This window comes from Aphelocoma coerulescens, chromosome 2 (genome assembly GCF_041296385.1).
Source record: "Aphelocoma coerulescens isolate FSJ_1873_10779 chromosome 2, UR_Acoe_1.0, whole genome shotgun sequence".
In the NCBI taxonomy this organism is placed as follows: Eukaryota; Metazoa; Chordata; class Aves; order Passeriformes; family Corvidae; genus Aphelocoma; species Aphelocoma coerulescens.
Window position 1 is genome coordinate 40974354 of NC_091015.1, and position 27585 is coordinate 41001938.

The 27585-nt window shown below is 43.4% G+C and overlaps 2 protein-coding genes and 1 long non-coding RNA gene across 4 annotated transcripts; 2 read left to right on the top strand and 1 right to left on the bottom strand.

Annotated features, from left to right (window-relative positions):
- Window positions 1-87: 87 nt before the first annotated feature.
- On the top strand, window positions 88-6193 carry LOC138106475 (nucleoporin NUP42-like). The gene is given in 5 exon segments (XM_069007111.1): window positions 88-1435; window positions 1437-1461; window positions 1962-2048; window positions 3156-3240; window positions 3384-6193. Coding segments are annotated over 5 exon segments (945 nt in total). The 5' UTR covers window positions 88-1283; the 3' UTR covers window positions 3980-6193.
- A 535-nt stretch (window positions 6194-6728) lies between these two features.
- Window positions 6729-13797, top strand: LOC138106476 (nucleoporin NUP42-like). Its single transcript, XM_069007112.1, has 7 exons — window positions 6729-6870; window positions 8235-8487; window positions 9184-9278; window positions 9595-9671; window positions 11585-11671; window positions 12784-12868; window positions 13012-13797. The coding sequence occupies exons 1-7, from the start codon at window positions 6762-6764 to the stop codon at window positions 13620-13622; spliced, it is 1317 nt and encodes a 438-aa protein (XP_068863213.1). The 5' UTR covers window positions 6729-6761; the 3' UTR covers window positions 13623-13797.
- A 6770-nt stretch (window positions 13798-20567) lies between these two features.
- LOC138105696 (uncharacterized) lies at window positions 20568-27585 on the bottom strand. Of its 2 annotated transcripts, none has more exons than XR_011148620.1 (3): window positions 27405-27585; window positions 22369-22610; window positions 20568-21961 (listed from the first exon to the last, which is right to left on the bottom strand). It is a non-coding gene; the product is annotated as an uncharacterized lncRNA (long non-coding RNA). The 2 variants fall into 2 exon arrangements; XR_011148621.1 differs by lacking the exon at window positions 27405-27585 and adding an exon at window positions 24961-25047.

The window sequence follows — 27585 nt, forward strand, 5'->3', positions numbered from 1 at the left end:
CATGGTTATTCATCTCTGGTTTAGAAGCACAGAGTTCTGTAAATGCTTCCAGCCCACATGATGGTAAATTTCTTCATCCAGCCTCTCAAGCTCTGGGTGTCATCGGCATCATGTACCTCTTCCCAGTTCTGGAAAACAATACAAATTATGTCTGTCCTGCTCCCATGCTGGTTTATTCATAGCTTCATCATAGTTTTGTCACCTCTCCTCTAACTTGCTGATTTTTTCAGGTCTGTTTCTATGAAACTAGTGAGTTAACTTCAGAAGTTGGTGCTTGCCTGCCTCTACCTCGCTGGTGTTGTGGATGTTTAGTCTGTTTTAGTTCTGAAGTTCCTTCAACTTCTCCTAAGTAGTGTAAATCCTGGTTTTTAAAGTCAGTGCTGCTTTGTAGACTTGCTCCTCGTTTCCTTCCTCACCCTGACAACTCTGCCTGTACAGACAGGACTAGATGCACTCACGGCCTCCATTGTGGTTCCTGCAACTCCGTTCTTTATTCAGCAGTAAGTGAAGGGCGTGCGACTTTTTTTTCTGTTCTCCCTTGCCTTTTCACTTCTAGCCACGAAACGAGTCCTTGATTCCGAACTGCTGGAATCCTGGAGGGAACTGTGTGCTTTTCAGAGTGGGCCGGCTCTTTTATGTTTTGCATCCGCTTTTAAACCCGCGGCGCCCCGTTGTTCTGACGGGTGAATAGTCCCCGGGGCGCCTGGGCGGCGGCAGCGCGGACCGGACGCGCTCGTCCTTCGGCTCCTGCGGGGCTACGGCCGCCCCGGGGCCAGGCGCCGCAAGGGGCATCCCCGCAGCCCCGGTACGCGCACCCCGGGCCCGCGGTGCCCCGAGCGCGGTGGGCGGGCGGCTCCCGGACCTGGCCCGGTGCCCGGCCCGGCCGCTGCCGGCAGGAGCTCCGGAGCAGAGCGGGCCGGGCGGGTCTCGGCCGGGGCTGTCGCCGGCAGCCTCTGGTTCAGCACTTGCAGGGTTGCGCTCGGGCGAAGGGACTGCGGGATGGGCCACGAGGCCGTGGGAAAGCAGCTCGGGGATCTTTGCTGCCAGGAGCAACGTGCGAGCAGCTGAGTGTTGTGGTGCTGAAGGCTGTTTCCATTCTCGCCGGCTTGGGTGTTCGGGAGCTTTGGGAAGGCGAGGGACTAGACGGGAAGCCGAGGGCTGCGGTTACTTGTCTTCATTCCTGCTCAAAGAGAGCCGGCGTTTGCCAATTCATTTGGGGTGTTTACACCTCTGAAGTTCTGTAATGAATCTTTTGCATCTCCGACTGTAACTGTTTTAGGACAATGTACCAAGGTCCGTGTCTTTGTAACTTTGTATCAGAGGGCGGTTGGAAGTATGAATCTATGAATCTGTTCTCTTGGAGGTTTTTGACTATTCCTGTCCTTGCAGGCTTGTCAGATGTCTCTCCAGAAGAACTGCATCTGGAGTACTGTGACAGCAAACAGTATAATTGGGAAATGTGTAAGTGGTTCAAAAATGCTGACTGATGGGGACAGTCTTTGGGATAAGACTTGTTACCAATCTTCAGGTGGCAACTCTTGATTAATTTATCTCCCAACTCTAGGAGATGATCAAAATGCCAAAATATCCTTCAATTTCTGTGCACCAAAGAGAATGCCAAAATGGCAGCTAGTCTATATGGTCTACTGTAAAATCATGATTTTGCCCAAGATCTCTGGCTCAAACTGTCTGATCTTGCTCTTTATGTAAAGACATAAAAAATCCATATAAGGGCAGTAGTAAGAGTATTTAAAGGAATCTTTTATCAATAACAAAAATTTCATCTTTTCACCTTGAAGTGGAAGGAAAGCAAAATTCCTCTGTAGGTTTAGTGAAATGTCTTTTCTAATTCTAAATATCTTCTTTTGGTTCATTTGACAGACTACTCTTCTTTTTTTTTTCTTTTTTTTTAAAGTCCTCCACAATAATAAAAATACACTTTTTTCACTCTCTCATTTCAGATAGATGCTGTCAAACAGTTAGCAGAACAATGGGAAAATTGCCTGATTCAGTGGAAAGCTTTAATTGTAGTAGGAAAAGCAGCCTTGGTAAGTGTTGACGAATGGCAACATGTCTCTGTGCCTGATGTCATTTTTAATGAAGTAATTTACACAGATGTTAATTATGGTTCCAAAGACTTTGGAGATGTGGCAATTGTGTGATGTGCCACCTGGGCATGGTCTCTGGAGTCCTGAAATCAGTGAATTGCCATGGGTATCATAATGTCAGTTAACTGAGGAAAAAAGTGTGTAGGGGTGCTTCCATGTTAGCAAGGCAGCAGCTGGATCCCAGCTTTGGAATACTCTCATTGCAAGCTCCCCCCCAAGCAACCAGAGCTGAAGTTTGGGATCTGGTCGTGTACATGACCAGGAAGAGGCCAATCCCCACCCCACCTTTTTTCCCATGTGCTGATACAGACTCTTCCAAGAGAGAATCAGCAGAGCGGACCAGAATTGCCCTCCAGGCCGCCTTAGGATAAACGGAGCATTTGGCTAATGCCAGAATTGAGAGATAGGTGGGAGAGAAGCCCTTTGGATAACATTTGAAGATAGAAAGAGGCATTGGTCCTGGGAAGGTGACAAACACTTGTGAATGGAGATGTTTTTTCAGAAGCAAATGCTTGAGTTAAAGCCCATAGGAAACAATCAGGGAGACAGAGGAAGTGGCTTTATTTGAGTGCAGTCTGCATGAAGTGCAGTAAAGGTTGAGTAATATGATTCCAGCCCTTGGTCTGTTCTGTGCTGAAGGTGGGCAAGCAGGATTTGGGCTTTACCACAGGAGACGGGATGTGCCGAGGAGAGAGAACAGAGTGGGTCAAAGCTGTGCCCTAAATACAGTCACAGAGCACAAAATGGAAGAGTAAGAGGTGAGAAGGAGAGCTCCCAGGGCTGAGCAGGTCATTGACTGACAGGCAGCCACCGATCAATTGTAACAGATTTGCATTTCTGGAGGGTTTTACAGAGAGGAGTGTGTATGGCCTTAGAGCACTTAAAGCACTGCAAGAGCCTGCAGTTGTGAGGAGTGGTGACCGTCCAGCGTGGTCTGAGTTGGATTCAATAGGACTGGGCAGCTCTATTTTTGTTTCAAATAGTTACTGAGAGAGAGTTCTCTGTTTTGGAATCTACTTTTCATGTATGTCTCTGGAATCTTTGCAGCTCTCTGCTTTCAAGACCACGGGCACTCAAGCAGCACCTGCCTTTGGAATGGGAGGACAGCAAACCTCAAGCTTTGGGCTGTCAAGTAAGTTCCTGTCCTAAGAACCAAAACATTGAAGCATTTTCTGTAGTTTGCTGCTGCTGCTGCTGCATCTTTGAAATGCAGCAGTGGTTTAGTATCCCTGGGGGTACCCATTCTTGTATTTTTCATAAATTCTCTACTTGCAGGCTTTCCTGTGAGCAGCAGCAGTACCAGTGCCAGCAGCTTCTCCTTTAAAACCAGTTCCAGCCTCGTCAGTTCGGCATCATCTGGGAGCAGCCCTGCTGCTGGGAGCTCTTCTGCTGCTGGAAATCCTCCTGCATTTGGGGCGACGTCCTCTCCTAGCGCACCCCAGTCCCTTGGGTTTGGCAGCCCAGCCGCTCCATCTGCAGCCTCCTTCTCCTTTAAAACAGCTGCCACAGCTGGGGGCTTTGGGACTTCTGGCTTTTCAGGCTTTGGCAGCGCTTCTGCTGTGAACTCTGCAAGCACCACTCCGCTCCCAGCCTTTGGAGCCTTTAGTGCTGCCGTAGCCACTTCTGCCTCACCTTCGAGCGCTGCTTTGTTTGGACAGAGTGCCAGTGCCTCTGGACATCCTGTCACCTCAGCCTCTGCTGCAGCCACCAACTCCAGCCCTGCCTCAGAGAAGTTATTCACACCCAAGAGCGAATTATCAGCTGAAGAGTGGCAACAGTTTGAAGCAAAGGAGTTCACAATTGGAAAGATTCCTCTTAAGTCACCACCATTAGAACTTTTAAATGCTTTCAACCTTTTAAATTTATTCTGAAATGCTGTTAATTTTTATTTCCTCTCTCAGTTGTCTTCTGCAGAAATAAATCTGCAAGTATAAACTTTTGAATGTTATTTTGGGATGGACTTTCATCTGAGAGATGAACTGTTGAAACTGAAATGCAACATTTCCTGCTATATGCTGTCCTGTGAAATTCTGTGCAAAAACTGTATGAAAAATACAGTGTCAAAAGAAGGAATGTTTCAGTCAGGTATTTAAAACCTACACTTGGATCAGTTTATCTCTGAATGTACACTCCATGGGTTAAAGGACTGGCCACAAAAGCTTTTTTTCCTCACTGCCCCAACAATTGGTATTGTAACTTTATTGGTGGGCCCTTACAAATAGTTACTACTGAATGTGTGCCTTCACTGTCTATCAAAAATCTGTTGTTTTATTCCCCAGCTTTACTGAAACTAGGTGATCTCTGCACCTACCAATTCCAGAATTCTATTCCTCTTTTTGCACTTACTTGAGTCTCTCTGGAGCATTGCATCTCTGAGTTGCTCGCCACTTGGTACTGAAGAGGATTTGATGGAGCCTGCGATCAGTTGGTCAGTACATGCTGCAGTCCTGTCTCATCCAATTCTCCATTGTCAGAGGAAGCAAGATGATCTTGTCAAGGCTTTTGGACCTGGATCCCCAGAACTCCCAAATGTGGATTCTACTGGGTGCAAGAAGAAGCAGATTCACGCACAGAGTAGAGATGATAGAATATCTGGAGTTGGAAGGGACCCACAAGGATCATCAAAGTCCAGCTCCTGGTCCTGCACAGCACTATCCCCAAGTCACACCATGTGCCTGAGAGCATTGTCCAAACACTGCTTGAGCTCTGTCAGGCTGGTGCTGTGAACACTTCCCTGGGGAGCCTGTTCCAGTGCCCAGCCACCCTCTGGCTGAAGAACCTTTTTCTAATATCCAGCCTAAACTTCCCCTGACACAATGTCAGGCCATTTCCTTACTTCCGTCACTGGTCACCAGTGAGAAGAGATCAGTGTCTGCCCCTCCACTTCCTGTTGAGAGGAAGCTGCAGACTACAACTCAGTCTCATCTGCTCCAGGCTGAACAGACCAAGTGCCCTCAGCTGTTCCTCATACGGCTTCCCCTCAAGGCCCTTCGTGATCTTTGTTGCCCTCCTTTGGATGCTGTCTAACAGCTTTATATCCTTATATGAGAGGTGCTCAAAACTGCCCCCAGCACTCGAGGTGAGGCTGCCCCAGTGCAGAGCAGAGCAGGACAATCCCCTCCCTTGCCCAGCTGGCAATGCTGTGCCTGGTGCACAGAGATCTTTGTTACACGGCTGTAACAAACACTTCAAAGAGCCACAGGTCAACAGCTCCCATATAAACACAACATCTGAAGCTGTACTGTACCTACAGTGACAGGACTAGAGAAAATGGCCTTAACCTGAGACAGAGGAGATTCAGATTAGATATTAGAAAAAAGTTTTTCACTGTTAGGGTGGTCAGGCATTGGAATAGGTTGCCCAGGGAGGTGGTGGAGTCACTGTTGCAATATGTGGAATATGTAAAATTTTCTTAAGAAAGGATGTTGTTTAATGATTTATCTTTAAATACTTTCAAGCCTAATCAACAAGAAGAGAGATTTAATCCCTGAATCAGATAGCAGCTAGCCCGCTCTAAATGACGTTCATGTGTTAGAAAAACAAATTACTTGGAGGTAGAATTGCCTTATTACAGTTCAGAGCTGGACATGTTTCAGTGATCTCAGACCTGGGGGAGGTTAACAGAGCTTGCTTGGGAAGAAGATACTGATAGTGGATACAAAGAATGCAGAATTTACAGGCCACTAGGACATTTGGCACAACTCCGAAGATAAGGAAGAAATTAATAAAGACAACTCGGCAACTGTGCTGAAACCAGCTCCGACTGGGTGAAAGGTAATTCCATCAGGGGGAGAGATCTGCCACCACTGGCTTGTGGATCACCAACCCAAGAAACCCATGGGCCCACAAGAAGAGAAAGACTGAGCATGCAGACTAACTGGCATGAGAAGCAAGAGAATAATTAACTAATAGAAGATAGAATGCTAATTAATATGAGAGCTAAGTAACTTCTAGCCAATGAGCATTAATTCCTTTGTTTGCTAAAATGTATAAACACCAAAAAGTCTTGATAGGTGGTGTGCTCAATTTGTGCAATACCATCTAGCACCCAGGCTTGTGCAACTCTGAAATAAACAATCTTTCAAGTGTGCAATTATTGGCTTGTCACGGGGTAGTGAATCCGATTTTTTCAGACAACATCACCATCCCTAGGGGTGTGTAAGAGGCACCTCGGTCTGGTGCTGGGTGATGTGGTTTAGTGGTTTATGGACTACAGTGGTAGTGATGGGTTGGTGGTTGGACGGGATGATCCTAAAGATCCCTTCCAACCCTGATGATTCTGTAGCTATGGGCTATACATTCCTTAGTCTCCCCCTAAAGATAAAGAACCCAAGTGTTTTACTGCGCAGGCTGTGTGGCGGTGCTGAAGCGAGTAAGGGGCGGTTACAGCCGCGGGGCGGGTGTTTCACCGTGCCAGCGACTGAAGCTTTGCACAGCACAAATCAAAGCCGTATTTGGCTTTATCAGCAGCTTGTTACTGTGTTATCCCCTGGTTTGACTGGATTTTTGTGTCACTGGAGTTACGTCTCGCTTCTCGGTGGCGGACCGTGCTTCCCGCCCGCTCTCCTCGGGGCCCGAGGACCTCACCCGCGGGCCCCGCGGCCCGCCCGGCGCACGCCCGGGACGTCAGAGCCGCGCGACGGCGGGGCGGCCATGGGCGTCTGCCAGTTCTTCCTGCGGGGCTACTGCCGCTTCGGGGACCGCTGCTGGAACGAGCACCCCCGCGGCGGCTCCGGCCGCCCCGGGGCACCCCCGGCCCACGGTACCCACACCGCGCCGGGGCGGGGCGGGCGGGCTGCCCGGACGCGGGGCTGCTCGTCCCGGGCGCTCCGTGCGGCCGCTGCCGGCAGGAGCTCCGGAGCAGAGCGGGCCGGGCGGGTCTCGGCCGGGGCTGTCGGCGGCAGCCTCTGGCTCAGCTCTCGCGGAGTTGAGCTCTGGCAAAGGGTCTGGAGCACAGGTGCTGTGAGGAGCGCCTGGGGGAGCTGGGCGTGTGTAGTCTGGAGAAAAGGAGACTCGAGGGAGGCCTTATCGCTCTCTGCAAGTGCCTAAAAGGAGGCTGTGACCAGGTGGGGCTTGGCCTTTTCTCCCAGGCAGCCAGTGGCAGGAGGAGGAGACACAGCCTTAAGCTGCACCAGGGGAGGTTTGGGTTGGGCATTCACAGAAAGGATGACGAAGCATTGGAACGGACTGCCCAGGGAGGTGATGGAGTCAGTGTCCGTAGGGGTTGTTTAAGGAAAGAGTGGATGTGGCACTTGGCGCCGTGGTCTACTTGACAGGGTGATATTTGGTCATAGTTGAACTGGTGGTCTCAGAGGTCTTTTCCAGCATAATTGATCCTGATTCTGTGACTGCGGGATGTGCCACAAGGCAGTGGGAAAGCGACGCGGAGAACTCTGTTCTCCTGAGCAGCGAGCAGCTGTGTGTTGTACCCAGTGAAGGCTGTTTGCATTCTCATCAGCTCTGGGTGTTTGGGAGCTTTAGGAAGGAAAGGGGCATGACAGGGAGCTGAAGGCTGCAATGATGGCACGGCAGGAGCTCACTGCAGCCGCTTGTCATTATTCCTGCGGGAAGGAGGGTCGGGGTTTGCGTGTAACAACACGCACAGGTGTGTCCAAGGTCTCAAAACGAAAGTCAGGAGCTCCCTGTGCTGGAGCAGAGCCCCTGCTGTAGCTACGGATGCAGGAGCCCCTAACATAAATTTATGATGCATTAAATATAATTTTTTTTCTGCTGGGGTAGTTCATGAAACAAGCTAAGCAAAACTGAGCCGGTGTCTTTCTGCAGTGCCACAAATTGTTGGCACAGTGATCTAGCTAAAAGTGTCTCTCTGCTCATTAAGGCATGGGGGGGGGAGATCGGACTAGATGGCTTTTAAAGGCGCCTTCCAATCCAAACTGTTCCTTTTGAGAAGCTGGACTTGAGAACTACCCTGGGTGACTCACTAGCTTAAGCTGACTAAATAATGAGGTTAACTCATTACGAAAATCTACATTTTCATTTCAAACTTCTTATTGCCACTGTAAGAGTAGTTATACTTACAGGTTTTGTTGATGTTGATTCATATCTCAATGATTAAAAATTTCGGTGGTTTGCTTGTTTGTTTGCTTTTTTTTTTTTAATTGGAAGTTACTAGCGGAAGAGGAGGAGGAGGATGGGGTACCTCTAACCAGAGATACAGCAATGTTATCCAGCCATCTTCCTTCAAGTCTGATACATGGGGTGGCAGCAGAGATCACGGAAGAGGATTCTTTGGCTCCTCTGACTTTGGATCGTCAGGCGGCAGCAGCAGAAATGCAGACTTTTCACAGAACAAGTTCTCTGCATTAGCCAGCAGTCAAAGTGTTGCTGATGGCTCTAAAGATGAAGAGGAGAGACTTCTGTAAGTTATAGTCCTGTCTTACTGAAAGCTTTTGGAACGAGCAGGTTGAAAGCTTACTGACTTCCTAGAGATAATGCAGAGGACAGGATTGTGAGGGGGAAGCTGGGACACAGGAAGAAACATAGAGAACATTACTTCATTTGGTTCTCTGGAATGATGCTGGCATGGGGAGGATGTGATTCTTGTTTGGGACCTGGGCTGGGCAGATAGACAGCTGTGATGTTAAGTAAGATTAGTAACATTAGTAAGATGGTGTGGTATTTAAGTTGTGGGCAGGAGGATAAGGAAGGAAACAGATCTCAGTGCTTGAAAATAAGAAGTCAGAGCCCCTTTAAGAAAATGAATGATTTTACTTGGTTTCTCTGACACTTAAGACAACAAATTTTTCTGCCAACAGCAAAGCTATTGAAACCTAGTTTCACAGAGAGAGGTGTATGTTCAGTCAGTTCAGAGTGACCAGCATCTGCAGCTGCAGGGCAGGTACTGAGAACCAGCAGACAGTGTGATTTCCCAGAGAAGCAAGGTTTTGGAAACACTTTCCATTACTGTTTTTAATATTACATTAAGAAAACACTTGGTTTTCATGGTAGCAGGTTTTTGACTCTGAATTTGGATTCAAACCAGGCAGTTGTTACTGGCGGTTTTGTTTTGACCATGTAATTTCACCTTCATCTGTGATGTTATTTTGTTTGTTAGTGAATGTGTAGTGAAGGACATGGAAATTTGGGAATCTTCTGGACAGTGGATATTTTCATGTTACTCACCAATGAAAGAAAAGCTGAATGTCTCAGGTAGGCAATGTTTTCAGTGTTGTCTATTGCAGCTCTTTAGGATGTTTCTGTGACTTGCCCACACTGTTGTACCTCTGTACAACGCTTTGCAAGATGATGATTTACCTTGTGATACAACAGAAAGGAGTATTAGATGATGGCAAATTCATTTTGGACGTTCACACCTCTGACATTCTGTAATGAATCTACTTTTTTTGTCTCTGACTATAACTCTCTTAAGACAATGTACCAAGGTCCATGTCTTTGTAACTGTAGAGGGCAGTTGGAAGTATGAATCTGTTTTCTTGGAGGTTTTTGACTATTCCTGCCCTTGCAGGCTTTTCAGATGTCTCGCCAGAAGAACTGCGTCTGGAGTATTACGACAGCAGAGCAAACAATATCATTGGGAATTATGTAAGTATTTAAAAAATGTTGGCTGGTGGGGACACTCTTGGGACAGGACTTGTTACTGTTCTTCAGGTGGCAGCTCTTGATTCATTTATCTCCCAACTCTAGGAGATGATCAGAATGCCAAAATATTTTTCAACTGAGGTGCATCCCAATGAATGCAAAAATAGCTGCTGGACACTTCTTGACTTAATCTTGTCCCCACTCCTCTGCGTTATTTGTAGAAGTTACTTGAATCCTGTCTCAACAGTTGAATGCCTCATATGCTATTAGTCAGTTTGATTGGTATAGGTCATTATTTGGTGCTTTAAATAGAAGACTGGGCAAGTTCATTTGACCTTGTTCTTTTACATACCTTTGTTGCAGGGAATAATGATGAAAATAGCAGATACTTCTTTTCTAGAAATAGATAGCGATATGCTCATTTGGAAGTAAGGCATTTGTTTTTATACAAAACATCTTTCAATGTATATGTATCATTCCTTCCTTGTAGTCCTGTGAATATCAAGGAAGTTGCAGAGTTCGATGTTGTGCCAGGAAGGAAATTAGGCTGTTGGATAGATGCAAGTACAAATTAATTGAAACTACACTGCACTCTTCCCTCTTCTTCTTGGTTCTATGTTACAGAAGGAATTGCTCTCGTCACCACTCTTGCTTCATATGTTTAGATTTACCAGAATTGCATTTTTAGAGACAGGAGATACATAATTTTTTTTTAAACTTCAATTAAAATAATAAACCAAAATAATAATAAATAACAAACAATAAACAGTCTGCTATACATGGCTATTAAAATAAATAAATAAACTGTGATCTCATCAAAGCATTAAGTGCAAGTCTGAGAGCAGTAAATGCAAGTTTTCCTCTCAATGTATAGATGATAACTCTATGATACAGTTCTCTTACAAAATGTTAAAGTACAGCATGTCTTTTCGATGTTTCTATTCTTAAACTGGGTCAAAATCTGAATTTTCCAGTTTGTTGTCTAAGAGCAGATACCAAGCAACATGATCTTCCAGCATGTGACTAGGCACAAAAGAATTATTGATGTTTGTAATGTAATACTCTTTTGAAAAACTAAGGGATTTGTCTACAAAAAGATTACTCATTCCATTTTTACAGGCATTTGTGACACTAGGTGTTTTATTTGTTTATGTTTTAAGGAAAATTCAGTTAGGCCAGGCATCAAATTAGATGTGTTGCTAAACTTAAGTGTAAATGTAGGAAATTCAGGTTGGAAATTCCTGAAAGGTTGTTTGAAGACTTTCCAGTTTTTTGCTTAATACTAAATCACAGTTATCAATACAAAGATACTATTTATTGCTGCACTATTCTGTGCAGTTTTCTGATGGATCACACAAAGGGGGTTGATTTAAATTAAGGAAGTTAATTTCATCAAAACTAAATATTTTAGGATGATTCTATTGAACTGTTCAGAATTACAGTGTTTTGAAAGTAGGGTTTTTTTTTTTCTGAAAATGTGGAAGAAGCTGAGGTAAATCTTTGGACTTCAGTTTAGTGACTGAGTGCGTAAGTGGAAAGGCCAGATTGAAGAGACTGTTCTCATATGTTTAAAACTTACATATCTTGTCTTGTGTCATTTTTTTTCCCAAGCATCTAATTCAGAAAAAAAATAGAACTTGGATTTGAGAAGCCCCAGAACTTGTTTTAATATTACCCCTATGTAAAGTAAAAGGATTGATTTAAGGACAATAGTCCTTTAAACTCTCTTGTTTAAAGGAATGCTGCGTTAAAAACTAACATATCAGCCTCTCACGTTGAAGTTTCAGGAAAGAAAATAGCTTAATGGGTCAATGACATTTCTAATTCTAGATATCTTTTTTCCATTCAGTTGTCAGAGACTCTTTTGTTTTTAAGTGTTCAGTAATAAAAGCATGCTTTTCTTTACCCCTTTTCAGATAGATGCTGTCCAAAAGTTAGCACTACAATGGAAAAATCGGCTACTTCAGTTGAAAGCTTTAAATGCATCAACAAAAGCAGCCTTGGTAAGTGCTCACAAATGGCAACATGTCTCTGTGCCTGATGTCATTTTTTAATGAAGTAATTTACACAGATGTTAATGATGGTTCCAAAGACTTTGGAGATGTGGCAATTGTGTGATGTGCCACCTGGGCATGGTCTCTGGAGTCCTGAAATCAGTGAATTGCCATGGGTATCATAAACCCCGTCAGTTAACTGAGGAAAAAAGTGTGTAGGGGTGCTTCCATGTTAGCAAGGCAGCAGCTGGATCCCAGCTTTGGAATATTCTCATTGCAAGCCCCCCCCCAAGCAACCAGAGCTGAAGTTTGGGATCTGGTCGTGTACATGACCAGGAAGAGGCCAATCCCCACCCCACCTTTCTTCCCATGTGCTGATACAGACTCTTCCAAGAGAGAATCAGCAGAGCGGACCAGAATTGCCCTCCAGGCCGCCTTAGGATAAACGGAGCATTTGGCTAATGCCAGAATTGAGAGATAGGTGGGAGAGAAGCCCTTTGGATAACATTTGAAGATAGAAAGAGGCATTGGTCCTGGGAAGGTGACAAACACTTGTGAATGGAGATGTTTTTTCAGAAGCAAATGCTTGAGTTAAAGCCCATAGGAAACAATCAGGGAGACAGAGGAAGTGGCTTTATTTGAGTGCAGTCTGCATGAAGTGCAGTAAAGGTTGAGTAATATGATTCCAGCCCTTGGTCTGTTCTGTGCTGAAGGTGGGCAAGCAGGATTTGGGCTTTACCACAGGAGACAGGATGTGCCGAGGAGAGAGAACAGAGTGGGTCAAAGCTGCGCCCTAAATACAGTCACAGAGCACAAAATGGAAGAGTAAGAGGTGAGAAGGAGAGCTCCCAGGGCTGAGCAGGTCATTGACTGACAGGCAGCCACCGATCAATTGTAACAGATTTGCATTTCTGGAGGGTTTTACAGAGAGGAGTGTGTATGGCCTTAGAGCACTTAAAGCACTGCAAGAACCTGCAGTTGTGAGGAGTGGTGACCGTCCAGCGTGGTCTGAGTTGGATTCAATAGGACTGGGCAGCTCTATTTTTGTTTCAAATAGTTACTGAGAGAGAGTTCTCTGTTTTGGAATCTACTTTTCATGTATGTCTCTGGAATCTTTGCAGCTCTCTGCTTTCAAGACCACGGGCACTCAAGCAGCACCTGCCTTTGGAATGGGAGGACAGCAAACCTCAAGCTTTGGGCTGTCAAGTAAGTTCCTGTCCTAAGAACCAAAACATTGAAGCATTTTCTGTAGTTTGCTGCTGCTGCTGCTGCATCTTTGAAATGCAGCAGTGGTTTAGTATCCCTGGGGGTACCCATTCTTGTATTTTTCATAAATTCTCTACTTGCAGGCTTTCCTGTGAGCAGCAGCAGTACCAGTGCCAGCAGCTTCTCCTTTAAAACCAGTTCCAGCCTCGTCAGTTCAGCATCATCTGGGAGCAGCCCTGCTGCTGGGAGCTCTTCTGCTGCTGGAAATCCTCCTGCATTTGGGGCGACGTCCTCTCCTAGCGCACCCCAGTCCCTTGGGTTTGGCAGCCCAGCCGCTCCATCTGCAGCCTCCTTCTCCTTTAAAACAGCTGCCACAGCTGGGGGCTTTGGGACTTCTGGCTTTTCAGGCTTTGGCAGCGCTTCTGCTGTGAACTCTGCAAGCACCACTCCGCTCCCAGCCTTTGGAGCCTTTAGTGCTGCCGTAGCCACTTCTGCCTCACCTTCGAGCGCTGCTTTGTTTGGACAGAGTGCCAGTGCCTCTGGACATCCTGTCACCTCAGCCTCTGCTGCAGCCACCAACTCCAGCCCTGCCTCAGAGAAGTTATTCACACCCAAGAGCGAATTATCAGCTGAAGAGTGGCAACAGTTTGAAGCAAAGGAGTTCACAATTGGAAAGATTCCTCTTAAGCCACCACCATTAGAACTTTTAAATGCTTTCGACCTTTTAAGTTTATTCAGAAGTAACATGTTTTGAAGTGAAATAAAATGCTTCTTTTAAGTTTTGTTTCATCTCTCAAGTTTCCTGCAGGAATAAATTTACAGGTATAAATATGTGGATATTATATTTTATAATTTCTTGTTTATTTTGGAACAGACTTTTTACATCTGAGCAATGAACTGTTGAAAATAAAACAGAGCATTACCTTCTATATGCTGTCCTGTGAAATTCTGGGGAAACACTGTATATATAAAATGGTTGGGTCAAAAGAAACAGTGCTTCCGTCAAGTATTCACAGCCTACTGTGAATGGAAGCCTAGAAAGATGCAGTACGAGACTGCTTCTTGGACAGCCTTGTCTTCTGCCTCTTTGCAGGGCTGTGCAGCACTGGAGGATTGTGTGTTGAGAGAGAGGGATGGCTCCTGTGTGGTCTGTGCCACACTACACCCTTCTCTCCCCTGGGAGCCAGTGCCAGTTGCCACAATTCAGCTGTTGTTAGTAGTTTTGCCTGAGGTCACCAAACCTGCAGGAATGTCACATCATTGGGAGAGGACAGCCCTGAAAGTGTTCATCCTGCAGAAGGAGCTTGTGGGTTGTTATTTTGATGCCTCCTAGGTGCAACTTTACAAGCAGTAGCAAAACTGCCTTTCTGTGAACTGAAGGCATTTTGTTGTCAGGGTCTCAAAACTTGATGGGTGCATATATTAACATTACCCCTCCTGAAGTCAAGATGTTAAGGTTTCAATTTTGTTGCCAAGAGGCTCTAAAGCAGGAGTCAGGAATCTTCAGAGCATGTCCTAGACTCAGGGAAGGAGAACATTTGCTCTTGACCAGGCCCTCCCCTCAGTAGTCTAAAATTGTCAAACCTCATCTGTAAGAGGAAAGCAAAAGTTTGCTCCAGGATACACATAACTATATCAATGGTTTCTTTAACACTTGCAGACAACATTTCAGTTTTCGTGGTCCTACATAAAGCTTCACTAGTGTCATGTATCCTACCACAGGTCCATCAGATACTGGCTTGCTAAACAGTGGGAATGACTGAACAACATCTAGAATGGTGGGCTGGGGGTAGACACTTGTAGGTACAAAAATGCTGCTAGCAAGGATTTTCTTGCTATTTTCTAAGCCCGTGAGAGACTTTTCTCTCTCACAGAAGAGGTAGCAGAGTTATGTAAACAACCAAACACCTGCAGCCTTGAGAAGTCTTGCTTATCGTATAGTAGGAAAATATTTTGACAATGGAAGTTTTAGGATTCTAGCCAATCACCCCCAAGGGGTGGCTGGTCCTTGTCCAATTAGACTATGAAGGAAAAAGTCTATAAAAGAGTTTGTAAAATAATGAAATAAATCAGTCTTGCTGCACAATTCCTGCCTGCTGGATCTTCTCTCCTCCTCCCTATGGCTGCGGGACATGGTGATATATCCTAGGGCTTAGGGCTGCGGTAACAGACACTGCAGCCTTCTTGGAGATCCAGGTTCCTCAGTGGGTGTGCTCAGTGTAGATGTAGCAGAAACTTGCAGGTGTACAGATCTCAGCAGGCTGTTGCTGCTAAGCTGCTCTAGGAAATTAACAGGCTTAAAAGTGTGCATGTGCTGTTTTAAACGGAAGTATTTTGCTTTAAAAAAAAAAAAAAAGTTGTCAGGCCATAAGAAAATCAGAATATTCTCCTGCACATACCCAAAGAATATTCACTAAATGTTCTCAAACATCCTTCTAACCTATGGAGACCTAGAGGAAGAAGGGAATTTTTAAGTGTTAGATCACCCTGCCATTAAGAAACAGGAAGATTAAGTGAGGTATTCCTAATTCAGATGACAAGAAATAAAAACGTTTATTCAAATGTGGTTTTTTAGATCATCTCCTCACCCTTAAAAGAAAAATTTTTTGGAAATTACTATTACAGAAATACTAGGATTTGGTGTTTTCACAAATGAGCTTCTGAGCATCTGAAAAGATGGCAGGCAGCAGTGTGACATGACTTACCTCGCAAAAGGCAAGCTGTGTGTTTGGCTGCAGGAGGGATAAGGGTAGGATAGAAGAGAAGGGAGCAGTTTTACTCTAGGGGGCTCACTAAACTGCAGAAAATAGGCAACAATTTGTTAGACTGAAGCAATCTATCCCAATATTTGCTCTGTATTTATTTTTTTTCTGTTTGTCCTTTACTGGTTTTGGTATCCTTGGTATCAAAGTTGGTTGCAAGCACAAAGGAGGCTAAATAATACCTTCGATTAGCTACAATTCTTTCATTTTTTTAACTTCTCCTTTTTGCAACTGTTTTTTTGGTATATGGCTGCTCTCCAGTAAGTCATAATATTGTGGTCTGGCATATAAAAACACATATAGGGTGGCAGCAAACTCACAGATGTCACTCACTGTGTCTTGATTTAGAACAGGAAACATCAGGTGAATGTCCAAGCAAAGATGTGTAATGTCCTGATTAGCAGAAAATCTTGGTCTGTGAAACAGGCTGGAACATTCAAGCTCCATGTGCTGTTTTCAAGTACTTCCCTTACTTTGAAATAATAGGATTTATGAGTCACTGAAATTCCTGCAGTGTGGTACAAACAATTAATTTGAAGAATGAAGTTTTGGTTTTCAAGAGATCCTGGATTAATCCCCAGACAGCAGCACTTGAGACTGGCTGTATACAGGAGAGAAGCTCTCCACTGCCCCAGCTGAGGAAGCAACCCAGCATCTAACAAAAGGAATTTTCTCTGCCCTTTTTCCTCCCATAGTAGCAGCACTGGCAGATCTCAAAACATGATTTAGCTGCTGAGAAGGAAAAAAAACCTGTGAACATCAGAAAGCATTACAATTAAGTCTTAAAAATTAAACATCAAAGTAGCCACGTGCTCTGTAGTTTTACAATGTGCATGGTAGCCTTACACTGAATGAGGGAAGATGGACTGCAAATAATCATCTGACTGGATTTAAGCCTCAGAGAACAAGCTGAGGGCATCCACAACAATAAATTAACAATGACCAGAAGGCTAAGGAAAGAAGAGCTTTCATAAATGTGCCTGGGGAGGGAAAGGAATATGAAAAGCCTATTAATACAGGAACACAGAAGTGAGATTGATAACTCTGAGATGGTGGAAATCTATTTTAAAAGGACTTGAAATGAGGGATGGTTGAAAATCAATGAGGATGTAATGCAGTAACTTATGAAAACAAGTAAGAAAATATTTGTGAAATGTGAGCTTACTGCAGCATAGTGGGAATCCAGATAATTTGCTGTATGGGTCAGTAAGGGAATCAGATAATGGACTTGCTACAGTTCTGGTAAGTGATATCACTCACATAAGTGGCAGAACACTAGGGATGTGCTAGCAGACTGAGGAAATAACATACCTCTGTGAGCAAAGGTACTTAATTTGTTGACAGTTACAAATAATTTGAGGAGATTGTAAAGACAAATCAATCAGCTTTTAGAAAAGCATTTGATACAAGCATTTCAGAGGTTTATGTGACCATGATTAGGGTTAGTGGTTAATCAGAAACATCTATGAGTGAATGCTTTTGTTTCTAGTCCACCTCCCAAGTCCTAATGTAGAGGGGAGAGAGAGATATTTACCTGGGCAATAGTGGAGGAAGAAAGCCACAAATTGTATTTAGACAGTTTAAGTAGATACCTAATTATATTTGACCCAACATAAGCCTAATGTAAGCTGAAGGAAAAGTCTGGACTGCTAGTGTCCAGAGAGTGGGAGCAAACTGTAGAGTTGAAAGGTGCTGACAATAAGTGAGATCTGAAGCCATGGTGGTTCAGATGAGTAAAATGTAGTTTGAGCTGTAGGAATCTCCTATGGCTACAGTAATGCTCTGCTTAGCTCTGAGCCTGCAATTGCCAGAGAGCTGTGAGATGAGTAGGAGATTCAGATGGCAAGCAAAGCCATTGGAAATGAGAATTTAGGAGGGAACTTAAGAGCTGAATATTCACTGCTTGGTGAGAGCAGAGGCTGCGACATGGAATGACTGTCTTTTTGAAAGGGTACCCTCTCAGGAAGGAGGAAACAGGACTTTGAAGGCATTCTAGTAGCCACAATGTTGCGCTACTTTCACAGACTTTTAGACAGAAAGTTTCCCACCTGGAAAAGTCCTGTTTTACACCTCTGTTAAGATCTAGCCAAGCCCAAACCAAAACACTAGAACCAAGTCCCTGCTTGTCAGGACTAACAATACATGTCCTCAAGGATGCAGCAGACAGCATAAGCAGATTTGATCCCTTCCCTTTGAACCAAAATACACCACCACTTTTGCAGAGAGTGACAGGATTGCAACACTGAGCATTTGGGGCAGGCAGCTGTATGTGCCTCCTTGGAATGATTCAGGGGGCTGGCCATAAAGAGGGAACCTCTTTCCACTGATTTTAAAGAGGCAGATTAACTCTCTAATCCTGGGACTGAATATGCCTCTTGGTCTTGAAACTTACACTTGCCTAGAAACTCTCCCTTGCAATTGCCTGGTTCTTCTGGTAAGAATAGCTAAGTAAAAAAACAGAGTTGTTCTTAGCAGCTCAGCCTTAGGCAATATGCTTATTTAATCTCCAACACTCTTGCAAATTTTCAGTATCACGCAAGAGGCTCCTTGGTGGGACTTACCCTCCTGCAAAGAAAAAAAGCCAGATCTTAAAATGGAGGGAAGAAGAGCAAGAAAAACAAGATTTAAGTGTCGGTGGGCTGATGAACATTTTTATTCAGGCACATGGATTGCTTTGTCTTTCCTCTACAGCCAGTAGGATTTGTTCTTACCATGTCACATGAGGGACCTAAGAAACAAGTTTGCCTTTCCCTTCCAGCAAGCAGATCTGTTGCATTGCTAATTGCATGGTAGTTATCAGAAATGCAATCTGGTGGTTTTAAAGTACCTGCAGCAATTAGATCCTGTTCCACCTGAATTTCTGTTCTGCTGTGGCAGTGGGTTCTTAGCAAACGAAATGCATTCTGGTCAACATCAAGGAAGGCTTCTGTAAGTCTTCAATGGAGCCTTATCTTTGCAAGTCACATGAAATATTCCCATTGCATATGCCCTATAAACTAACTAGATTAGTTCTACAAAATAAACCAACCTTCCTGTGTGAATCAAGCAAGTAACATTTGCATGTGTGCATGTAAAACCACGTCACATCACATTTAAGAGGAAACTGAGGTACAGTTTTGATCTCTGATAGCTTTTCTATCAGAGAAAAGGCTGCCCAATGCTGTGGTGGTTTTCTGATGAGCATCTGTGCAGCTCTGGCTTGTGATGCACTTCAGTATTAAAACTCTCTTTATAGGCACATGAAATTTTGTTACTGCAGTTTACTTCTGCAAGTAAGGGCTTCCCTTGAAGTATCTGCAATTATGAACTAGAACTAAAATAATATAAAACTGAAATAAAAGTTTATAACCATGGGTTGCATTAAAAAAAAAAAAAGGCTGGTATCACTTACTGTTCCTGTATCATAAATGGACAATAGATGAGGTGGAGAAGAACCTTCTGTATTCAGGATATATGCACTCTTTGGGGCAGAAGACAGCCTTCAGCATTCTCCCATAGCCTTGCTCGGGAGCTCCCATGGGCTGGGGGCCAACAGGCCCTTGCAAAGTGAAGCACTGCTTGAACTTCGCCCCAGGAGCTTGGCAGAGCCTAAAAGAGAGTCCCAGCCTGAAGGCAGATCTGCCTGCCTTGAGATAAGGCCTTTTCAAATTTTACTGCAGATCCTTCTGCCTGGAGTGCGTTTCAGACATCTCTGTCTCTGTCTAACCTACCTGACTTCCCAGCGACTGATTTTTTTACTGCCTGCCCTGTGTGCCTCCCACTCCTCCAAGCTCTTGCAGACAAGGTCCCCTGCGTTTGCATACATGGAGTTGTGACTCCCTCGGCCTCCCCATGCAGGTTTTGCAGAGGGAAATGGCCACCAGGACCCCTCCTCCTCAGAAGTCTCTGCCTCTACCTGAAGCCTGCATGGGAACTCACATGATATCAGGACACAGTATTCATGATTTGAGACACCTCCAGGCCAGCCCGAGCATGCAAGCAGAACTGTACATCACAGTGGGTGCTGATACAGCTCCAGCATGACCTGTCTCTCCAGCTGGTGCTGTTTCAAGGTTCTGTCCCATCCATGCCCATCACTCACATATTCAAACTCCATATCACATGGCATTTCTAGCAAAATGATACCCACTTAACCTTTGACCATGCTCTATAGCCACTGGTCAACTCCTCCTGCCTGTTCCTCCCAGACAGCTGCCTCTGCCTGTCCTGCTCAGGAGTGGCACACCTAGAAACTCAGGCGTACTAAAGCTCCTCCCTGACCCTGACAGAAGTGTGCTTCTATTTCTCCAGGCACCTGTCTGAAACACATCTAAAGGTTTCTTTTCTCCTAAAGAACACTGATACAGCTATGTACCTTCCTGTCTGGCTTGTGATCTAGTCCCCCCCACCTTTAGTGCACTGGGGACCACCAGCATTTTGTCATCCATCAGGTATACAACCCAGGGAAGGAGGAGACACCTCTGGGCCTCCACAGGAATGACTGTAGTCCATCTGCAAACAGTTCCTTAATTGTTTGTGTCCAATAACAGTCAAATTAACTTTCTCCTATTTTGCCTTCTGAGCATTGCTGTACAGAAGATGAGAAAAAGCAGGGGGAAAAAGGGCACAAAATACGCAGGCAAGTTTGCTGAAATCCATGATACTGTCAGGGGAAAAACCCAGACGTCCTAACTTTGGGTGACAAGGCTGAAACACAAACCCATCCTTCTTTTCATAGCACAACTTCAGACCAGCACATATCAAAGAGCACACATTATACAAGTAACACAAGCAATCTGAGTTCGTTCTTGCAGAAGGAAATACGTACAGTTGCCAATAATAGGCCCATACTGAGGTAACCAAGGTATGCTGGACAGCTGGTGACATATAAGGCTGTCCTGTCTGTGTTGAAAAAAACAAGGATTTCTCTCTGACCTTTTCGTATGTATTTACCTACTTCATTTTGGAAAAACACTGGATAACATTAAAGATACTAGCAGAGAGTCTCAATATTACAGACAGTATTGAAGAACAAACAAATAAATGCACACAAGACTCTTCGTGATCACAGCTGAAATAAACTGGTTCTGGCAGCAAACTTTACTTAAGTGGTCACTGGACAGATTTCATCCTTACGATGATCTATTTTGAGAAGGTTTATTCTTCCAACAATAACAGAAACAGTCACGAACAGAGGGAGTCCTATAAAGTAACTAAAGAGTGCATGAGAACAATATGTGATTTTTTGTTGTTGTTGTTTTAAAAAATCTCTTAGAGTGTGTGCGACTGAAATTTATAGTTGTGCGTCTGAAATGATTTACTTAGGAGTTTGTATATATTGCAGTACTTGGCATACAGGAAGAGGAAATAAATTGCATTTTACAGCAGTCCCACCTCTGATGCTGGGCCTGTGATGATTCACGCGGCCCTGGAGGTCAGCCAGGGGACTCAGAAGCCACAAAGCCCCAGTGCACACTTTGCATCTTCCATGCTCTGCTCTGCTCTCCCAGACCCTCAGTGTGGATTCATCTCTAGAGAAGACGCCCCAGGGTTGTGGTGCTGGCTGTCATCCATCTAAAAAATTCCCCATGAAAGCAGGACTCCCAAATACCAATTTTAGTATCTGACATAGTTCACAGGAGCCAGAAAGCTGCTGAGGTCCAATTCATTATGCTTTCTGGTTAATATCCAAATTACTCAATTTTAGCAGGTTTCCTAAAAAAATTACATGGTTTTGATTATACTGTCTGGTCATCTGTCTGTGGTTCCTCCTGCACCAGTCATTTTTTTTTAACCCCATAGCCAATTTTCAGGAAATTCATTTTCAAAGATGACCGTATTCTCATAGCTATAGTAAGAATTGGCAAGGAAGAAAAAGCAGGCTAAACTCAGCTGCTATGAATACTGTTAGCAACTGGCTGGCCGATCAGCACCCATGGAAATCTGGTATCTAGAGTAGTTTACCAGATTTTTGCCTCATTGAAGTATTAAAGAGGACAAAGGGCACCAAACTATAGGAAACTAGGTTTCATACACACATTCTGTGGCTCAAAACCATCTTGTTTCAAGTATTAAAGCAAGATTCTTACATGTTCAAACATGAAGTTAACCTAGGAACAAGGAGCTATGTCAGTTCAGATGTAAAAGAACCAAAGGTTGTAACTCCACCCTGGGAACTGCCAGCTTGCTGTCAGTTTCATACTTAATGGAAATCAGTGAAATTATCCATGATCCAAGAACTTTGCAGATGGACCTCAAGTCTCTGCTCTCAGGATTCCTAGGATCCTGCCATTGTAGAACCTTCCAGCCTCCCAGAACTTACGAGGAAAACAGGATCATTGCAGAAGAGCTTCTACAATGAAACAGAAACCATGAATGATCTTTCTCTTAAATGAAACTGGAAATAACAATCTGATAAAATAAAACAATTGCTACTACTTTTTTTGCCTTCTGACCAGTTTCTAGAAATAATTGTGCACTAACCCACTAGTGTTATCACTAACCTTTTATCCTGTCATATGACACAGTATATTAATTTTCTTTGCTCTTTCATTTGGCAAAGAATGGCATTTCTGCCAAAGTATGTGAAATTTTTCAAGACATTTCACATATCCTGATTATTTTGAAGAAACTGCTGGCTCAGTTCAGCTGAGGAAATTTGCATATTCATTCCTCTTCTAATCTTAAATCTAACAAAACTCACTCCATAAGGTACAGGAGAGTGTGATAGTGACATCAAGTTAGGGGACTTGTGATTACTGTTTAGTGGTGTTTCCTGTGAAAAGCCCATGAGAGCCATCCTCTGGAGTCTGCCTGAGCTTCAGTTTACTGGTGAGTCTAAATATTCTTGCTCAGACTTGGGTCACCTTGAATGTTTTGGATCCTTTTCAGAGGGCTGTGGTTGCCCTGCGGAATAAAGGAGGCTCCGTAGGCTGATGCATGGACAACTCTCTCCAGTTTGAACAGAGGCAGTCAGTGGCTTTTGGGGCTTCTTCAGTCTGCTGTGTGTGAGGGAAAAACATCTCTTACTGTCTGGATTCATTCAGTCACAATGACACTCTGTGTCCTGGATCATCAAAGCATTGCCCTAATCATACAAAAAGAGGTGTAACTGTGCTGCCTGTTCTCATTCTCTGCTGCCACATTCTCCCTCCCCCCCAAGTGTTGTTATTGGAATTGGCCAAATTGAAAGCCACCAAAGAGTACCTGCTGACCCTATGGCTACCTGAAGAGCTTGGGTTAACACGAGAGCACTCTTTGCTTACAATTAATGAATTATATAGGTAATAGGCAAGTACTAAGTCGGGTTGCGTTGTCCAGGGCACCAAAGCTGGCATGGGGGAAGGCTGGCTGAGCCAAGGTCATACTGCAGAACCTGCAGTGCTGGTGCTTGGCTGCCTGGATGGTCATTACATGGTCATGAAATGCTTAGTACAAAGCAGTGATAGCTGATTATGCCTGCTAAACACTGCTGTGGTTCCAACACTAAGTGGTTCTATTAGCAAGTTCGTTTTGCCAGTTCTTAATTGCAGTGAAACTTGGGAAGATAAAAACATCAAAGGAATCCTTTTAGCTAACCAGATAATTTTTGTCCTTATTCCTATGACCTTTTAAAATTTCTCACCCTATTCAATTTGAAAACCTGCTGTGGGCTGTTAGAATTTAAATTAATATATGCTTATTGGGAGACTTTAAAGGTAAATGAAAGGTAACATATCCTGGACAAAACTGCTTCTTTTTAATGGTTTGCAAGTACATAAGAAATAGAACTAAATACCCTTCTGGTTGCCTAAATTGTCCATTATAATCCCCCCAGCCAGTGATTTTTTAACTGAACTTAAAAGCTCTCACTAAAGATTGTGGTATATCTTGAAGATGTATCTGCCTGCTCTCAGCACTATCTCTGTAAATTATTATTAGCCAAAAAATTGTGTCCATCAACCTTCTGTACACAATCTTCTGCAAAAGCATTAAAGGACTGACTTAAACAGCAAAGGAGCTGGGATTCAGAAAGGAACTTAACCAAAGGTCACTAATGGGAAACAGACCCATACAGCCTCTGAAACGGCCCTACACCGAGGCGTGGCAAAAGAACCCACCCAACAAGAATGCAATGACTAGGGATGGACCCTCTTTTAAATTGCCTGCTTTGTTTTAGTCTATATTTGTTCTTATTTAAATAATGAATAGTTCTCATTTACATTCTAACCAGAAGCAGCTCTTAAGAGCCAAAGCCTTTCTTGTGTATCATGGATGCTTGTTTTAACGAAAGTCATCTCAAAGCTCTGGGTGACTTGGTAGAAATCACCTTTCCTCTTTTGTAAATAACCTGAAACTTTTTTTTCCCCCAATTTAAAAATAGTATCCATTGCAAATGCATTGTGAGAGAGAGTTCTGCGGAATTGAAAACACACGCAAAGCATACAAATACCATAGGAATGAAAACTATAAAACATGTTGTAGATCAATAAAAGACAGAGTTTGCACATCCCTCTGCTTTCAGTACAGAGCTGTGATGAAGACTCAGGTTCTGTAATGTGAGCAAAAACTTCAAGGAGATTGTATTTTCTGGAGCTTTGGACTTCTATCTGTATGAACAGACCGTGTTGAAGCTTTCCAACAAATGTCACCTGAAATCCAAAGCATGTCACTATGGAACAGCATAAATGTCCTCCCTGTGCCTTTCAGCACACTCAAATAATGTCCTTAAGCCCTGCTACATTTGACTTCAAAAATTTCATAATGCAGTTTTCTCCTTAATTTCTATTTGAAGTTGCTGTAGTTCTAAAAGCCTTGAAGACCTGGCACACAATTCTTAATTAAACACTGTGATCTTCACACATTTTTCTACAGAATTTAGATAGCCAGAAACATTTTAGCTGCTTAAACAAAGGGGGAGGTGTCAGTGTTATAACAATCCCAGGCAGGGACTGTATTAGCTCCTGGGAAGACCATGCTGGTTTATCCAGAGGGAAGGGGAGCTGGTTTATGATGTTCTGGTGGGCTGCTAAACAAAATGTCACCTTCAGTCACTTTCTTTCAGAATATTCCCATTTCATATGAACTGAGGAAATAAATCGAAGTTGCCTTCAAACGTGTTCCATCACTGCAAGCACATGTCCTTAACAGAGCATTAGGGGTGCTGGGGGAATGGATGGGGTCAGCAATACACTGCCATTCCTCAGCACAGTGGGCAGAGCACTGAGGGTGGTTATTGCTAATTACAGATACAGCTGCATGGTATTTTACATATTGTTATAATTGCAGAGCTCATTTTGCTTAAAGTGTTACTAACCCTCCCTTCACTTGATTTTCCTGCTTCACTTGTAGAATTATTAATAACTTTTTTACCCAAAGACTAGAGTGGTGAAGGAGTCTCCTCATTCATATTCATGCATCTTCTACACAGCTGCAGATGTTTGGAACACTCCACCTCATTGTGCTTTCCCTCTCTGTTTGCATGGCTGAGAAGAAGAAGATGAACAACCATTGTCTGGCAGACTTTGTGCAAAGCAGCCTCAGACAGAAGTGTTGTTTTTAACATTTTTTCTGAAAATTCTCTCCCCCTTCTGTCCTCAGCCACATGGCCCTGAGCATTTACTCTGAAGCTTTCCACCATGCTCCAGGTAGACAGGGAGATTTGCGTTGTAACTCACTCTTGTGCTAAGTGTTAAGACGCAAGCAAAAAATTAAAGCAAACGAACTGATCTCACTGTTCTGATAGTTCAGCTGCAGTTTAACAGGAAAATTTTGAGATGTCTTTTCAGGTAAAGACATCTACCAGAATCCAGAGCTGGATTTCTTCTGAGGTATTGGTGAAAACCATATCCATGCAAAATACTGATCTAAAAGTGGCTGCTGCTGACAGTAGTCCAGCCTGGTGCCTCAGCAATGCTCTTTACTTGCAGAACCATAGATTCAGATGGAAAAGACCTTTAAGATCATTGGGTCCCATTAACCCAGCACTGCCAAGGCCACTTCTCACCCCACTGCCAAGTGACAACACCACCACAGTGACATCCAATGGCTTTCTCACTGTGAAGTTCATTTCCTCATTTTCACTCACTGGTGACCTTCAGCTGAGTTTTACCACTCGGAAGATTATTTATGCCTAAAAATATAAACATTTGTCTGTTCAAAATAAAAGTATAAGGTCCCAGAAGAGGAAGAGAATATAAATGTGTATCTGGGTGAAATCCAGTAATTTGGCTGCCAAAACAGGTAAACAGCTTCCTCATTTGCTCCCGGTTTCAGACTTTTGAATTTCATTCTAGACAAATAAACAGCCTGGAAAGGTACAGAAGCTCTGACCTCCCATTATATTCTAAATAAAACAAATATAGCCATTTGGGTTATATACTACATTTCTTTACTTTCGTCAGTGTCTTGTCTAAATTTCTCGATTTCTTCTTGATTTGAATAAAATTAAAATATATGGAAAGGTATTAGTAATTAATTCATGTTCTCTCAGCACCCATCTGATGTAGTTTTTATTTGTTACTAGAACATCCACAGAAGTTGAACTGATAAAAAAATTGCTCAGTGAAGAATTTATAACTTGAGTTTCCTTGGCCTCTATATCTTAGCAAACACTGATGCTTCTTGTTTTTATTTTTTGTTCTATAACGCATCATTCAATAACTAGATTTTCTTGCCAAAAGTCCTTTTGTATTGTGTAATAATAGAAGAACTAGGTACTCTGAAATGTAACAATTAGTAACTAAGAGATCAAATAATATCTATTTTCATTTCATCATTTTGTTCTTAATTCATAAAAACTTATTTTTTGCCTTCATCCAAATACCTCTCACCACAACTGCAGCATGAAAAATCAATGTGAATTTATAGAGGTCTGAATGTACAATCCATTTTCCTCCTCTTCACTTAGGCTTCTCATTTCTTTACTTTCTTTTCTTCAGGTCCATTCCATTATTTATAATTTGATGCCAGACACAGCACAGCACTAAAGTCAGACTATTCAGATTGGATATAATAGCCTTTACTGAGAAGAAGGGCAACTGCCACACATTGGATCAGAATTTTTTTAATAACTGTTCGGCTTCTTTCCACAAGCAGCAGAACCGAACCATTTGCAGAGTGAACCATTTGCAGTGAAGCCTCTTATGCTGGGCACCAAAGAGCTTTCCCTTCCTCCCAGACCACTGGGTACAGCACTGCTCTGAGCCACCAGCTGCAATTAAGCAGCGTGGCTGAGGAAAGATTTAAGCTATTTTGCTCTTTTTGGGCAAATTAAATTATAAATTTAAATTATATAATAATAAATAAATAAATTATATAATATTTCGTTTAAATTATAGATCTAAGAAGCAGATTTTTCTATTGCATGATGCACACACATTTTCTGTAATGATTCTAATCATGTTATATAGTATTTCCCAAGCTGAGCTCATAGTTCTGGTGATCAGTGCAGTCCACATGCTAGACAGATTTTACCCTCAGTATTTCTCTTAAGCCAGGGATTGCAAGTAGGCTGCTGTATTAAATCAATTTTTTGGTTCTCACACGGTAACATAATAAAGCCGTGTTAGATTTTCCAGTATTGGCAAAGAAAGCTGAAATAAAATAACCATATTCCAACGCAGATTTAAAACAGAATCAGTGCAAATTTACTGCTCCTATCACACAGAATATAAATAAAGGATATTGGTGTTCATTTAAGATGAACTCAGAAGACTAACTCCTATATATTTAACATATTTCCCTGCCCACATATGATCAGAACTTTTAAAGATTATTATGTAAATGCTTTTGGGAACAGAGCATTAAAAACTCACATTTGTCCCAATCAAGCAGCAGCTCTTGTTGAAGTTTATGCAAGCAGGAGCCCCTCCAGCTGTGGGGCAGGGCGGTAACCCACACTGATTTGGGGGCATTACCAGGCTGGATGTCCTCCCCTGCCCTGCCAGCAGAACATCAGGGCCTGACCCTGCCACCTGTTACTCTGCAGCAGCTGAA

Coding starts and splice junctions, on each gene's coding strand:
- LOC138106476 (XM_069007112.1), top strand. CDS start 6,762: ATGGGCGTCTGCCAGTTCTTCCTGCGGGGCTACTGCCGCTTCGGGGAC. Junction 9,279..9,594: donor AGAAAAGCTGAATGTCTCAG/GTAGGCAATGTT, acceptor CTGCCCTTGCAG/GCTTTTCAGATGTCTCGCCA. Junction 9,672..11,584: donor ACAATATCATTGGGAATTAT/GTAAGTATTTAA, acceptor ACCCCTTTTCAG/ATAGATGCTGTCCAAAAGTT.